Here is a 16,136-nt window from a genome sequence, read left to right on the forward strand (position 1 = left end):
TAGTCCATTCGTGGTATACTGAATTGGAAGCAATATGAAGAGCAGTCTGATTATCACACTAGAGTTTTGCAGATGACTCAATATCCAAACCAACTTCTTCCAGCAGATGATTTATCTATAGAATCTTACAAGTGGATTGAGGCATGGCCATGTATTCTGACTCAACACTGGATATAGATACCACATTTTGTTTCTCACTTTTTCAAGATACTAGATTTCCTCCAACAAACACATAGTAGCTTGTAGTTGACCTTCTATCACTTCTAAATCCCGCCCAATCAGCATCTGAAAAACACTCAACTGCAGTATGTCTATGGTCACTATAGAGTATACCAAGTCCAGTGATCTCTTTTAAATAATATAGAACTTATTTTAGAGCGGTCCAATGTTTAACTGTAGGTGTAGACATGAACTGGCTTATTACGCATACTGTAAAAGCAATATCTGGCCGAGTCATCACCATAAGATCAACTTTTCAACCAACCTCCTATACTTCTCTGGATCATCATAGGGGTCACTATCACCTTTTGTGAGACATATATTAGGAATCATTGGTGTGCTATAGGGTTTAGTTACTAACTTTCCAATTTCTGCAAGTAAGTCAAAGACATACTTTTTTTGAAACAGGAAATTTTTCTTTTTACTCCTCAAGACTTTGACTGTCAAGAAATACTTAAGTTGACTCCAAGACTTTAGTATGAAAACTTGCATGCAAAAAGGATTTTAGAGAAGATATCCTTACACTATCATTCCTTGTAATGACAATATTATCAACATACACAATAAGGAGAATAATATCAGTATTTGAATTTCTATAAAAAACTGAGTAGTCACACTTACTTTTTTTTTCAACCTAAATCCTTGAACAACTTCACTAAACTTGCTAAATCATGCACGAGAACTGTTTTAATCAAATTTTTTTATAATTTTGGCAAGCGTTGGGATGATTTCAATAATATGGATCTTATTATCAGAAGCTATTTCAACCAAAACTTAGCACAAAACACTAATTCACTTCACACAATGTTTCAAAACAAAGGAGATATCTAGAACCTGCTTAGTCATAACAAAAGAGAAACCCAACTATAGCAGTGTTCGATGACAGATCCGCTGTCAGAGACTGGATAAAAACCACGAGGTGACCTCATAACAGGTACTGGAGGCTCGCCAGAAGCGCCATACTCCTCCACTCATTGACGCGTGACAAATCGAACCAAATCTTCAAACAGCGCGTGAGATCCACTAACCGACTAGATGACCACCGGACTTCAGGAAATAGCCGAAAACATGTCTGCGCTCCTTAGAAAGCTGGAGGTAAGACCAAACGAGCACCGGATTCCAATGACCCAACTAAACAGTTTTTATTTACCGAGAAACTAAAAAAAAAAAAAAAAAACTCTTTAAACCCAAAACTCTAATACTATGTAATAAGACAAGAAACAATTGGGCAATTTTTATAAACTTCTAAGAATCCTCTATTAATCAATTAGTATTAATTACCTATAATTATGTAATCTCATTTAATTATCTACGGCTTATGTTCACACTTTAACCCTATTTTAAATATTAGAAAATAAAAAATCATATATTATTATTTATTATTATTATTAAAAATATATCTTAATAAAAGGAATATAAGGTGTTATTATATTTTAACTAGTGGTAACAATAAAACCAACTAATTTTATACATTAATCGTTAATAATGCCAAGAATTATTAAAATATATGTAAAAAAATAAGATGCATTAAGTTTAAGCTTGTCATTTGCATAGTTATTGTCTCATAAAATATTACCCAAAAAAAGAAATTCTATAGACTAATTATCTTTCATAAAACAAAGTAAGCCTAACATTGTTCCTACTGAGTACCAAATAATTTGATGCAATAAAGAAATTGCACATATACATGATAAAGAAGCACCTAATGGCTGGAAACCAAGGGAAACGCAAAGGAAAGCAAGGAGGAGATTGTCATGGGAAACCCAAAGATATGCAGCCACATCTTAGCAAGGCTGTTTACTTCTTATAGTCCTGCATTTTCAAGGTATGAAATTAATGATTAAGGAGAGAATAGTGACTTCGAATCAGGAAATTACAAGCATTATATTTATGCCTTCAAACAACAGGATTAAATATCTTGCCTTCCCAATCGAGAGAGCTCAGGCTCCGCCAGTAGCATTTCTTGTAGCGGTTTCATATTCGTCTGGGTCTGGCCTTCCTGACAACTAAGTTAGCAGAAGAAGCAACCATTGACTTGGCATATAATAAGCAACTGACATGCAAGTTATATTACCATCTCAAAAATGCTAACAGCATCTAAAACAATGCTTATCCAAAAGACACTTTTTTGGCCTACAAATCACAAATACCAAACAGAACCATGCATTTCAAAATGCTAGCAAATATCTAAATGAATATGAAAATTCCATTATATGCAATTTTTGGAGTTCTAAAGCCTTTCAAATTGTTAATCTACATGAGATCTAATCATGCAGCACCACCTTTACAATTCATTTCTCTGATATCATCTTCCATCTGCATTTCATCTGAAGGTTTAGTAGTTCATTTTCCATCTAAAACCATTGGGCAAAAGGTTAAACTTACCATTAAATTATATCGTGGGAGCCAAAAATGTCAAATTTCATCTTTTGGTCTAAATTTATCCACAAACTATTATTAAAAGGCCAAATAACTGAGGAGAGCCTAGCTCACACTCTGAAACATAATAAGTATGACTTTATTGGCCTTTTAATGCTAGTTAAGAGGCAAATTTATACTAAAAGATGAAATTTGGTATATTTAGCCCCGTTATATAGTTCAGGATAAATTTAACATTTTAGCCAAAATCACTGTGTCATTCAAAATTTACACTATTAAGGATGTTTCAATTCATTGCATGTCTAACTCTTTTGTAGAGTATTTCCTTCTTGTCAACACTCATTTCTCACTCTCAGATGTTCAACTCTAAACATTTTTACTAATTCAGTAATCATTCTATTATTGCATTCAAACGCTTAGTTGAATTTAACTTTTATTTTCAAGCAGCTGTTTTATGAAATTGACTAGCTATTAGAAAGAAAAGTGCCTTCAAAAAAGCCAAATTATTTTATTGGCATGTGATTTGTCAATTTTGTTAGGAGTGGAATTGGTTCAAATTTGTCGCCGAGAATTCTTCTCCCTTCTTTCTTTTCTCGAATTGGAGATGCTTAATTCTGGTAACTGTAGAGCATTGACATCAGTATGAAATCACATACCAGCCACGGTTTTTCAAATTCTATAGAATTATTTAGTTAGGTTTAATAAAAATAATAGTTGGATTCTTGGTTTGGCTTTTGGGATTTGGAATAAGGATATGAGAACCAAAAGTAGAGAATTTTTCCTCCAGAAAAATGGAGATCCACTAAAAGAACAAACCCAAATGGATTGTCAATAGCGCTTAGCTTTAAAAGGAAGGCGACAAGCAATGAAGTCTATATGCATACATACATTAGAAGATGTGTATGTATTTGTGAATCATTGGTTGCCCTGCTCAAGGTTCCCACACAAGTTCTTGCTAGACCTTTAGAACAAATTAAGAAACATGTTTTGCTGCATTTATTAAAAATCTTCATTCAGCAAACCAAAACTCTTGTCAAAAGGCAATCAGGATCCACGTTTTACAGTTAAGAACCACCCAGAAGTTAAAAAATGAGATCACGATAGAGCATATTATCCTTTTATCTTATTTTTCTTTACTTCATTTCCACAGCCCTTAGAAAATTACCATCACATGGATTTTCATGTTGCTTTTATATAATCAGAAGCAGATTGTTTGCACCCAACCACCATTGAATAATTTTACACCTAAAAGAACAAAAAAGAGAGGAAAAGAAAGGAAGCACGCACCTGTAGATATGATCAAGGCGAAGCAGCCTGTGATGAACAGTGTAATCACTGCCAACATAAGTCACAATTAAGCTACCTGCATCAGGGTGGGGCCAGCTCCTTGAAGTTGGAAACCGCAGTATAAAAGTTCCAGGCTCTTGAAGGCCTCTAGGGCCTTGAAGTGATAATTCTGCTTCTTCCTTTGTAATAAATCCTTCTATCCACTTAGGAGATTTGGAATTCCACATTGTATTTATCCATTCTCTTGACAGCGTAAAAGCAACAGGGTATAACCAACACCACATCTTTTCAAAGTTTTCTTGAGCAATATACTCATGACATCCAGCAATTCTTCTCAAAAGCTCGAAGTCCTGAAACAATTATTGACACAGAAAATAGGCCAAGGCGCCAAGCCTTCCAAAGTTATTTCAATATTCTCAATTAAAGATGATTAATGATATGCTTCACACATCAAAGCTATCCTTGAAGACCATCCATTGAAACTATCAGAAAAAAGCAGAAAGAAGCAACAAGTTTGAGTGTGTTCACATGAATGGTTGAAGAAGATAATGAAAGAAACCTGTTCCATGAGGGATCTGCTACTGCAGCAAGCAATCTTCATGAATTGCTCTTCGATCTCAAAAACCACAGTTTCCCAATGAACAGCATGGTTGTTTTGTGCAATTGAATTCCAGACTTTGGTTCCTTCCATTATCAATCTCTTTGCAATCATTATTTGATGCCTGGAAGAAAAAAAGAAAATCTATATTTATTCACATAAATCATGACAAAGGCACATTGACAGGCACGGGGATTTTGACCACCTGGTGGTCCAATTACAAGCCCTGAGCTTCGAATGGAAAAGTAGAATGTTGGTTTCTTTTCTAACTGTTAGAAAGCAGAGACAAGGAAGAAAGAACACTAAGAATAGCATTAACTTCCCTCTGTTAATTTAGCATAACTCTAACTAAGAAGATTATGGCAGCATATCAAACAGCCAACACTACCATTCTTGCTTGCATTATAGTGAATGTATGATAATATGGTAAAAACCTGCATAATCTTGAAATTGTATTTCGCAAACAACAGAATAAAAGAAAGCACACGCATGCTCAAATCAGCAATAACTGACAGACACCAAAATATGTAGCTATCGTACCAGTACAGGCACTCTCATCATAAACACAACAATGAATCATCATTGTAAATGGCCTTCAACACGCATATACAATCATTAAATATTCAACACAAGTTAAGCAATTGTGCTTTACCTATGGTGGTAGCACCCTGAGTATAGAGAAACCTCATGTGCCAATCTCAAAAGATCTTCTTCAGAGGCAGAGGTTGCAACCTCCTTCAGTAAAAGAGCTCTATCAGTCAAGCCTCCCAAGCAGTACTTAAAGATAGCCAAGTCCGAAATTGAATGGCCGCTGCTTGACACAACCTTGACATCTGAATCTCTTTCCTCAGTACTCTCTGAATCAGATGTTGAGTTGCCTACTTCTTCCAGGTTATCTGAACTCCCCTCCAATTTCGACCTTAGTTCATTCTCAACCTATATTGAAAGCCATGTTGCTGTAAGGTTCACATGAAAGCAACAACAACTGTAATCAAAGTAGGGAAAGAAAAATCTATGGCAACCAGCAAAAGTAAAATGGATGATTTAGGGTTGAAGATTCCAAACAGAAGTTAATTATTTTCAACTTTTCATTGTCCTGGAAGATGTAAAAGTCCAGTTCCCTCTATGACCTAATGGAGGCAACATGTTGTTTTAAGCAGTATCAGCCATATAGATAGCAATTGCAAGCCCTAATATAAAATTAGATATCAAACAAAAATCCCAAAGCAGCCAGCATCTAGTGTGAAGGAAAGAAATAAGTTCTCATAATATGCATTTATGTATAACAGAAAGTGAGAACCATACAAGTGGAACCATTAGATGTTCTTAAATAAATAGTAAAACCAGATGGCATGATTCAAAGAGTATTTGAGAAGATTACAAAATATATCTTCTTGCACAAACTTCATCTCAATACACAGCTATTTTGCTTTCATAAGGAGGCAGTGAAGCACACATGTGATAGCTCACTACATGCTATAAATACTTATCAATAGTTAAGCCTTTGATAAGGAGTTTATATAAAAAGTGGGGAGACATTATGAAATTTGTGGCAGCTTTACAGGAGCATACAACTTCTGCGATGAGCACATGCATCTAATATATAATGTTCAAATCAAATAACAAAGACGCTTGGTTAACTGTTTTTATCTTATAAATGCACATGCCCTGATGAAAGGGATACTTTGCGCAAGGCATAAAGCATCTATTTGCATACTTGAAAAGAGATGGTCATTGATGAAAACATAAAGGCGGATTCATATACTTAAAAAGAGTCACATATGCCCTTGAGGAAGAAAAGTCATGGAATAATGCCGAATGTCTTAACTGATCATAATTCTGTTTCATTTGTGATTAATGTAATATCAATAATCATTTAATAATAGGAATAAAGGGAGGAAAAGTTAATTGAGTATTTTGGGCCAAATAACAATCATAGACTTCAAAAGCCTTACTGCTAGTCCCTAGGTCTCCCTGTCGCATAATTTTTTCTAGGACAAGCAAAAAATAGTAAGATAAGACATGATTACTTGTATCAGAGAGATTTTGCACTTAAATGCTGATCTGGTGCAGGTTACACAAGTACTTATAAGCAACCCCCATTGCACACAATTAATTGCACCAAAGAGACTTAAATTCTTATGTCTTATTGCTACATTATAATAACCCACTTAATTCTCTTGCACCGCAACAACGCCAAGATGATATCATTTCACCACAACATTTCCAGGCTCAAAGTGCAGCAATAACTCTATTACATACGTTAGTTAATGCAACTTAAATAAGTGATAACCTCATATCTCACAAAGTTTATCATTTTGACAGGATTTCCAAAGTTTTTAATATGAGATCTGAATACTTGCACAAGACCCAAGGAAAAGGATCCATTCAGTCAACAAAACGAAAAACACCATTCATCTCCCAAAAATGAATTTGAAAATGTATCTCACTCAAAGTTATAATTTATAAAATTCATGCAACAAACATTTTGCATTGTCTATATTTGGAGAAGGAATAATTGAATTTCCTAAAAATGAAACGTACTTAAAAATATTTTCAAAGTTGTTGTATTCTAAAGATTCTCAAATACAACTACACACCATACTAACACTATTGCCAATGAGCAACATTTGTCATGCATGCAGGTATTGTCTAATTAGCAAAGCTTAGATCACAGTACTGAAGTATGTACTACAAGGGTATTTATCTATATTAGAATAGCAAAAGTAATATGTTTACAATGTGTTAAGAAAAGTCAACTACTGTGTAGTTAGCATAGATTTAGAGATTTCCTATTCCTGATTAGTGCAGGATAACTTGTTTATATTTGTACATTTATCCTTCAAATAATACAAAGAAAATTATTCTTCACACAGACATCTTCACAAAAGCTTCTTACTATATACGTAACATGTTGGGCATAGTTAACATACATGCTACAACTAGAGGGAGAGTTTCAAGGAAAGTCAATTAGTGTATATTTCTCATTATGAAATCATGTATAGTTAGTTAGATTTAGGGATTTTATAATTGGTAAGAGATAACTAGCATGGTTTTGAAAAACGGCCATTACATATGTAATGGGTTTTGAAGGGGCCGTTATCTATTACCCCATTACACAACGGCCATTACCAATAATTGAAATTCTTTTATATCATTCCTCTTCTGCCCCTATTCTCATTTTTAATAGTTTCCACACTTTCCATCAGCTTCAAAGGTAATATTTTTCAAGTTTTCTCTTTCAAATTCCAATATTCCCAACATATTTCTCACACAAACTTAAATCAATCATAAACCATTGCATTTCCAAGCTAATTTCTTCTAAAATATTAGTTAAATTTTATGTATTTTAGTTTTTAATTATTGTTTTTTCCCTTTTTTAAAAATTTTTTTTGTGAATATAAAGTGTTAGTTTTGAATTAAAATTGTACTTTAAACTATTAGTTAATTCGATCTATAAATATTGTGTTGGTTTTTCTTATTTTAATCTATATGATGCTTAATTTAAGTTAAATACTCTATATTTGATGTATTTATATTTATTATGCATTTATATACATTGTTCTGAATTAAATCTAATCAATATCATTTCATTTTATGAACTTTGCAAATTGATTTGAAAAATTTGCATAACGCTAGGCCGTTACCATTACAGGCCTGTTTCCATTACCTGCAACCGCGATTTAAAACTATGATAACTAGTATATCTTTGTACCATTTATTCTTGAAATAATACACATAAAATTATTCTTCACATTGAAATTACAATACCAGGAAAAACAAAAGATAAAAGAGGTCCATGAAGGTAACATGAGTATGCCCACCAAGTTGCAGTGCTAAAGTTTCACACTAAAATTATAATGGCAGGAAAAATAAATAAAAAAGAAAATGTCCATTGCAATGCATGAGTATGCCTAGCAAGTTGTGGTGCTTATGTAGTGTAAGGTACCTTGGCAAGGTAATGACCTTCGCTATGCATTATAAAAAGATACCAACCTCACCGATATTTGGGCTTACTAATTGTTTTGTTTTGAGATTTCTACAATCACAAAGATGAGAATCATGTTGAAAAATAATAAATGTAAGAAACTAAACTCAAAAGACACCTGATTAGCAGTCCAAGCATGCGAATTGCATTCCTCATCTGGTTGTTCCACTGTAGTTTTATTTTCCTGACCCATTTTGACCCGCTTTGATGATGTATTAGGTTTTACTGCATGGACAGAATTGTGCTTAAGTTCGCTTGATCCATTGAGAGAACAACTGGCAGAAGTTGGTCTTTTCCATGTATGGAAGGGTGTTCGAGGGTTACGGCTCCTAGAGATGCAGCGAATTGGATGAGAAAATGCCTGAAGGAATTGAAAGCCCCCAAATTCAGGCATTTCAAATTTAATGCGGAAGAGCCTATTATCGCACTTGGATGAGAGCTGAAAATGAGAATGAAAAGAATCCACTGGCAAATGTTAGAAGTATTGGCAATACAATGTCAAAAGCCTCAATAGACACAAAATTTTTATCTTCATATAATAAGTAAAATCAAATGTCATTCGAATCATTCCTAAGTACAATCTTTCTCTTGCACAGGCAGGCATTCATGGGCACACAAGAAACAGAAGGGTCCCCCATTTTGGCATCTAAATTTCTAGCCTTCAAGACACAAACATGAAGCCAAAAATTAACCTAGACTGATATTCTTTTGGGTCAAATGGTCTTTAAAAGAATAACATAAAAACACAACAAAAATACTAACAGCCTACACAAGAAAATAGCAAAATTTTCAGCAAATATGTCTCTCCAAGACAAAAAAAAAATAAGAAAAAAAAAAGAAATGAGTAAATCCAAAACCAGGAACCAACTATATTATTATTCAAGCATTATGGTAATAAGCATATCAGTCACCAACCATGCCTCAATAGGTTGCTTATCAAAAATAACAAAAAAAAGTTTTCACAAATAGGCCATCATGTGAACATATGTGTAGGTGGTCTAGGGCATAGCATAACCAACTGTATGCACATTATGTATCAAATCTGGGAAATGCTGCAAGGAAAAGAACCACCTGCCAACCACAATTTAGCTTGCATTTATACCATCATCTTGATAGGATATCGTTAACATTTCTAAGTTAGATTTAGAAAATAAAATTTGGGGTTCCCATTATTAACTAAGAACATCCTTTCTGGAAAACAAAAAATAAGGAGGGATGAAGGGTGAGGTTGGGTTTGGGGAATAAGCCAATATGAAATAACTTAACATATGTTTAACTCCTAAGTTCTAACACTATCTATGTAAGTAACCAGAAGCCACTTTTCAAGTGTATCACCACCTGAGATATTTTGAGCTTAAAGGAGGCGCGGCCATGCAATAGTTTACTTGGTCTATCAGAAGCAGCAAATTCAATCCCATCATAGCTTATCAAAAGGGGAGCTTCATCATCAGAAGTCTTCTCAACTGGAAAGCCACTGTCAGCGTATAAAAGTGAAGCAACAACCTATTAAAGCCACAGCAATGTGTGAGTGTAGCTGTAGAAAAGCTGCCAAAGCTGATAAGTAAAAACATGAGCATTTTCCATGGAAAATCCAGGGACCATACCTCCACTTCCTTGTCCATAGCCTGGCTAACTGCATTTGATAAGACAACATCTACAGAAAAAATCCTGCGGCAAGAAGCCTGAAAAACAACAAATGTCTATGAGACCTATAGTAAGAAATGCAATTCATCTACAATTATGTAAGAAGACATTTTAAAACTGAAGCACAAATATTTGAGGATAAGGGCGTCGGGAGGAACAAAAGAAAACCTAATGGCGTGTTTACTTTCACAAACAGGTTTCTGTCTTATGTTTCCAGATTCTATTTTTCATTGGAAAACTAGCAATAAGCTGTGACAATTATGTAATAGCCCATGACAACCACATTTCTGTTATGCACAACTGCAACTCAAGGTCAAGTCAAATAGCATAACAACACAGTTAGCAGTGAAATCAGATGACAAGCGTACTCACATTGCCATGTATGATCTATGTTATAGGAAAAACCGCACAGACCTCTCCTAGGATGATAAATCAATCAAGCCAAAACAAAAAATTTCACATGTTAACCAGATTCTATTCTTGAGAAATCTTATATTAGCACTTACATTGTTTTCTCTAAACAAATATACACAAAAAGAAAATGGAAAAATGAATAGAAAAATGATTAAGAATGCAAGAAAAATAAGCCTGATTGGTGATTATAAAGCAGCAAGTCACATAAATAGCAATGCTAGAGTATATCTGACTTCTGATTGAAGAGCAAACTTATTTACTCTTCTAGCAGTTACTACAGCAATTTATTAATGAGAGAGAAAATGCCAAATTAACATTATCATGCAAACACCATTTATTAACTTTCAACTGTTCTTTTCCCTTCAGCAGCTATTCCAAAGATGCTCAGTTGCTATGCTGTAATTCTATTCAAGTTAAGCAAAGACTGAAAGATAAGCCAATTCAACATTAGGTCCATCCCTATCAGATTAAAGGAACATAATCCAAAAGTATAAAAGTTACAAAGTGTAGAAAATCAACAGTTGCAACAGAAGTCTTTTAATAGCAAAACTGTAGAACTCTTGAATGTCTGACCTTGCCACCAACGATACTCCAAATCCCATCAATTCCTTCTTCGATATCAGATGTAGATGAGTCATCAATGCATAGTTGTAAAGGCGGGTCCTGGCATTGGATGTATACAATTATACATCTAGGTAACTTTACTCTCAAATAAACACATATAGAAATTCAATAAGTAAAATTTCTACGGACCTTAGAATAGTGATCCTTAATAGACGAACTTAAAGTCAAGACTTCTGCATCATATACATAACCCTGCAAACCATCATCTCCACTAGCACCAACTAAGGTTATCTTCCCAAACCCATTTGACATGGAGTCTTTGTTGAATGACGAGAGAGACCATTCTCCCACAATCTCCCCATTAATGTGCAGTCGAAATACATCAGTGAAAACCTGAGTAACAAAAAAAAAAAAAAAAGAAATCATCAGCATTTCATAATCTTAAAGAGCAAGAAAGACACACTAGCAAAATTAAAACAATGACAAATCGAGTAATGGAGGCACAGGGAAACAACTTCTATGCCAGTGAATTTCCTAAAAGACTAATTGCAAGAGTTACATAATTCAAAATCTTACCCCACATCCAACATGAACCCAATTTTCCAGAGGAAACTCATTCTCTATCGATGCATGTGAAGCTTCTGTCAACAAAGTAGAATTACTAGGATCAGGAGCTTCCTTTTGTAGGAGGGACATTGGTGAAAGCGTCATTAACTTATTTTCATTTAGAGCAATAAAAGGAGAACTGCTGGTGGTATTTGAATAAACCTGCAAACCAAAGACAGTTGAAGGCAGCCATTCATCTTGAGGAAAGAAAATAGAGCAAGGGAAGAGAAAAAATGCATACTGCAATATGAAATAAGTATAACTGGTGAATAGTATTGAATAGAGAAGAATGACTAAGCAAAAAATTAATTGAACACACATACAAAATGCCCACTAAACATGCCAATAGACTTATAGAGAGATGCTACCTGCCAGAACAATATCAAAATCCTTTGGAAGACCTAGTGAACACTAAAGGTTGACATATTCTTGACTTAAAAGCATAAAAATCGCATTGATGAACCATCAAAAGCACAAAAAATTCACATAGGGATAACGCTCCAAATTCTAAATTCAGTTCAATTCCCAAACACAGAACAACAAGTATATACGTAGTTAACGAAAGAAGAACAAGAGGGCAGGGCAGTTTTTCAACCTGATTAATGATTGTCGCAGGAAATGCAGTTGTGGAATCAATGAGGTAAACCCAGAAAGAGAAAGAGAAATTCCATGCGTTTAATTCAATCTCCATTCTAAAATCCTCAAGCAAAGTGTAATCTTTAGTGTTTATCACATTAGTACCCATCATTCCTCTTTGGGATTCTTGATCACAGAAGAAAATTTCAAAACCCCAAATATATATATATATCTCTCCTTAAAAAGACAAACCCATTAGTGAAGAAACAAATTTTCTTTATAATCTCTCCCTAGTTTCTCTATTCTTTCCCTCTTCTCCAGTTTACTCTTTCTGAAAGCAGACTCCGGAGTCCGGACACAGTTTTATTTAGCGACTGACGCGACGGCCGTTGTAAATTAACGGTTTGGTCGGTCGTATGTTCTTCAGTTTCAAGTGTTACACTAATGAAAAGAGAAAGACAAAATAAGGCACAAATCAGGTGCTTTGCAGGACAGGTGATGAAAATTACAAACCCAATCATTAGGGTCCATATCAGCCATCTGGAAATTAGAGTATGCTCATTGCATCAATATATATTTTTTAAACTTTAATTTTATTTTAAAAAATTTATTATTTAATACTTAGGAAAATTTTATTAATTAATTTTTTTAATTTTAAAAATATTTTAAAATATTTTGAAATTTTAAAAATTCTATTAATTAATTATTTTATTAATTTTATTCATTAAATATTTTATTCATTTTTATAGTAAAGAAAAATTTATTAATTGATTTTTTAATTTTATTAAATATATTTTAAATATTTTTATAATATTTATTTAACTAAAAAAAACAACGCAAAAGCCCGTTAAAACCAAAAAGCCCTAGACTGGGAAGAAAGAAGCCAATGAAGAATGACATAATTAGGAAAAAAACCACAATCTTAACTCTCATGGTAAGGAAAAGAGGCAGCAGACAGAACTTCAATCAGAGAACCATAAGCAAAAATCTTACTCTCATGTATTCAAAAATAATATATTTTTTCAATTTTTTAAAATTAAAAATAGGAATTAAAACATTTATTTTTAAAAAAATTCAAGCTAAGTATTAAGTATTAATTTTAAGAGTATTTTAATAATTTTTCAAACAATTAACAGAAAAATTAGATATATAAATCTTTAATTTAATAGAGTCAAAATATAAGACTAAATTGTTGAGTTATAAAAATAAATAGACATATATATATATATATTAATTTTGATATAACTCGTAGAAAAAAATTAATTTTCTCTAAATTATTAATTTATAAATACAAAATCATATTTTAAATTTTTTTTATATGAATCTTAACTTCTAATAAAATTTAACAATATAAGGATGTCTCTAACTCAGTGCACTTAGGAGAAAGTATTGGATGTCCTGCATAATAAAGTAAAAGAAGAATTATTATCATCTTCCTAAATTTTCTGAAAGTTTACTGGTCTATTTTATTTTGAAATTATTTATTGGTTATTTGGGATTATTAATTTTGAGAAAATTTGAATTAATTGAATTTTTTATTTTATTTTTTAAAAAATTAATAATAAAATTTTTTTATATAAGAATTAATTTTAAATTAAAAGTAAATCTTATTAAAATTAAAAAGATTTTACAAGAATTCACACAAGACTATGCATATCAAAAAATTAGTTAATTAGTGGTTAAATTTTTTTTTCTTTATCCTTTAGTTTTTTATTTATTTTAACTTTAACTTTAAATTTATTCATACTTGTTAGTTAATAATAGCCTTCCTTTTTAAAAAATTAATTTAATTTAATAATTAATATTGTATTTAACGTATTTATGATTTGATATTAAGAAATTTATTATGCTTTTTTTTTAAATCCATCTTAATTTATATTTTTAATGGTAAAAAATTGTGAATTTTAGGTTTCAAATAATGTTTAGAATATAAATAATAGTTTTTTTAAAAAAAAAATTAATGTGATAAAAATAAGCATTATATATAAAATAAATATTTATATTTAGTTTAGAAATAATAAGTGATTTCTATAACATTTATCTAAAATAGATTATAAGTTATCCCACAAAATAAGAATGAGGTGACAAAAATTTGATAAGTGGGAGATGTGGTCCTGCTGTGAAAAGAAAGATCGGACACTTTAATACTTGGATTATTGTCAAGACTCGCCTTCCTTTGGAGGGCGAGTCTTGACACAGAATTACCATTACTAGATACTTTCCCGCTTCGCTTACGATCGCAGGATCATCAACCCATAAGCTGGCGATATCTATTACTGAACAACAGGTCACATCATCGCTGGATTTCTAGGAAACACTATATTTATTTACATCTTCTTACAGTATAGAAGAAGAACGAATCCAAAGGTAAAGATACGCTATTTTCTAACACTAAAGTTCTAAACAATCCATTACATTCTCTCTACTCGTCACGATACTGACTGGAGCGTTGGATGTCACGTTTTCTCTTTTGCAGGTTCTAGCCAATCACAACATAGTCTTATTCCAGCCATGTTATCAATCTAATCCCAGTAACATCATTTGATTCCGTTACTGAAAAAATCCATTGGATTTTCTTTGTTCATTTAGGTTACGCTAAACTCTTGTTCCCTTTTTATCTCTAAAAAAAAAAATTTTCTTCTCCGCTCTTAGAAATAGCTGAAAGTGTACATGTCATCACTGTAGGACCTGACAAAGGGAAGGGAAAAAATAAGCGAGTAGCAGAGAATGTCCTATCTGTCTATCAAGAGGTAAGGTTTGGTCTCGCGGACAAAGCGATCAGATTCTTTTAAAATGACCCGTTGGTCATTAAAATCCTCTTAAACCGCTATGAGATAAGGAGGGTACTGGTGGATATAGGTAGTTCTGTTAATCTTCCTCTCTTAAATGTTTTCAACAAGTTAGACTTGGATAAGAGTAGCCTTATCAGAGTCTCCTACCCCTTGGTAGGGTTAGGAGATAAGACCGTGACAGTTCTGGGTACCATCAACCTTTCCTTGGTACTTGAGGATGAAAAGTATAGGCGGGAATTGTATACAGACCTCGCGGTAGTAGACACCCCATTTTCATACAATGTTATACTTGATCGTTCGATTCTGAACTGCTATAGTATTGTTGTTAACATAAGTGTTATGTGTCTTAAGCTTTCAGCCTCCGAGGGAATAGTAATAGTTCGAGACAGTTTAAGATCAGTCAAAGAAAATTATGAACACCTTATAAAAAGTCTCGGAAAGGCAGCCATACCCACCGATTTGCTAGAGAAGCTGGAATCTCACATAAAGTCGGAATCCTTTCACTTGGTCACCAAAAGATATAACAGGTGTAGACCCGGCTCTCATTACTCATAAGTTATCTATTAATAAGACCGTCAAACTAATCTAATAAAAGAAAAAGGAAGTTCGCACCAGAGAGGCAGCAAATGATCAAAGAAAAGGTTGATAAGTTTCTAAGTGCATGATTAATAAAGGAAGTCCAGAATTATAATATCCTTAAATAAAAAAGAAAAAAGAGAGAGAAATTAAAAATTAAACCAAGGACATGTGGTTCAATACTAGTCACTTAAACCCAATGACTTTTCTAAGAAAAAAAAAACTCATCTTCTTTATTTTCTTCTTCTTTTTGCCGTGAACAAAGAGAAAGCCTCCCATCTTCTCCATCTTTTTTTTTCTACACTAAAATTTTTTAAATTTCCACCTCCAATCAATTACTCATTTTCTCCCAATACCTTTCCAAGATAGAACTTGAAGAAAAAAAGAGAAATCAAAGAGAAAATTCAAGGTTGAGGGAGAGTGAATAGTAACCAAATATTGGATTTAAAGGTATATTAGGGGTTTTGATGTAGGAATGTTTCTTATCATTTTT

The 16,136-nt window shown here is 32.9% G+C and overlaps 1 protein-coding gene across 2 annotated transcripts; it reads right to left on the minus strand.

Moving 5' to 3' along the window:
• Positions 1-1,727: 1,727 nt before the first annotated feature.
• LOC110612000 (SH2 domain-containing protein A) lies at positions 1,728-12,711 on the minus strand. Of its 2 annotated transcripts, none has more exons than XR_002487413.2 (12): positions 12,295-12,711; positions 11,670-11,861; positions 11,283-11,486; positions 11,103-11,192; positions 10,076-10,153; positions 9,810-9,974; positions 8,590-8,910; positions 5,136-5,419; positions 4,445-4,607; positions 3,886-4,235; positions 2,142-2,209; positions 1,728-2,031 (listed from the first exon to the last, which is right to left on the minus strand). XR_002487413.2 is itself a non-coding variant. In XM_021752607.2 (12 exons), the coding sequence occupies exons 1-12, from the start codon at positions 12,445-12,447 to the stop codon at positions 2,004-2,006; spliced, it is 2,112 nt and encodes a 703-aa protein (XP_021608299.1). In that variant the 5' UTR covers positions 12,448-12,711; the 3' UTR covers positions 1,728-2,003. The 2 variants fall into 2 exon arrangements, 1 of the variants encoding a protein (XP_021608299.1); XM_021752607.2 differs by having other exon boundaries at positions 2,142-2,225.
• Between the last annotated feature and the right edge of the window lie 3,425 nt (positions 12,712-16,136).

Source organism: Manihot esculenta, chromosome 3 (genome assembly GCF_001659605.2).
Source record: "Manihot esculenta cultivar AM560-2 chromosome 3, M.esculenta_v8, whole genome shotgun sequence".
In the NCBI taxonomy this organism is placed as follows: domain Eukaryota; kingdom Viridiplantae; phylum Streptophyta; class Magnoliopsida; order Malpighiales; family Euphorbiaceae; genus Manihot; species Manihot esculenta.

Excerpts from the sequence above, each read along its gene's own strand:
- LOC110612000 (XM_021752607.2), bottom strand. The coding sequence starts at position 12,447 with ATGATGGGTACTAATGTGATAAACACTAAAGATTACACTTTGCTTGAG. Across the intron at positions 5,420-8,589 it reads ATGCTTGGACTGCTAATCAG|GTTGAGAATGAACTAAGGTC; the intron begins GTGTCTTTTGAG and ends CTTTCAATATAG. Across the intron at positions 4,608-5,135 it reads TCAGGGTGCTACCACCATAG|GCATCAAATAATGATTGCAA; the intron begins GTAAAGCACAAT and ends TTTTTCTTCCAG.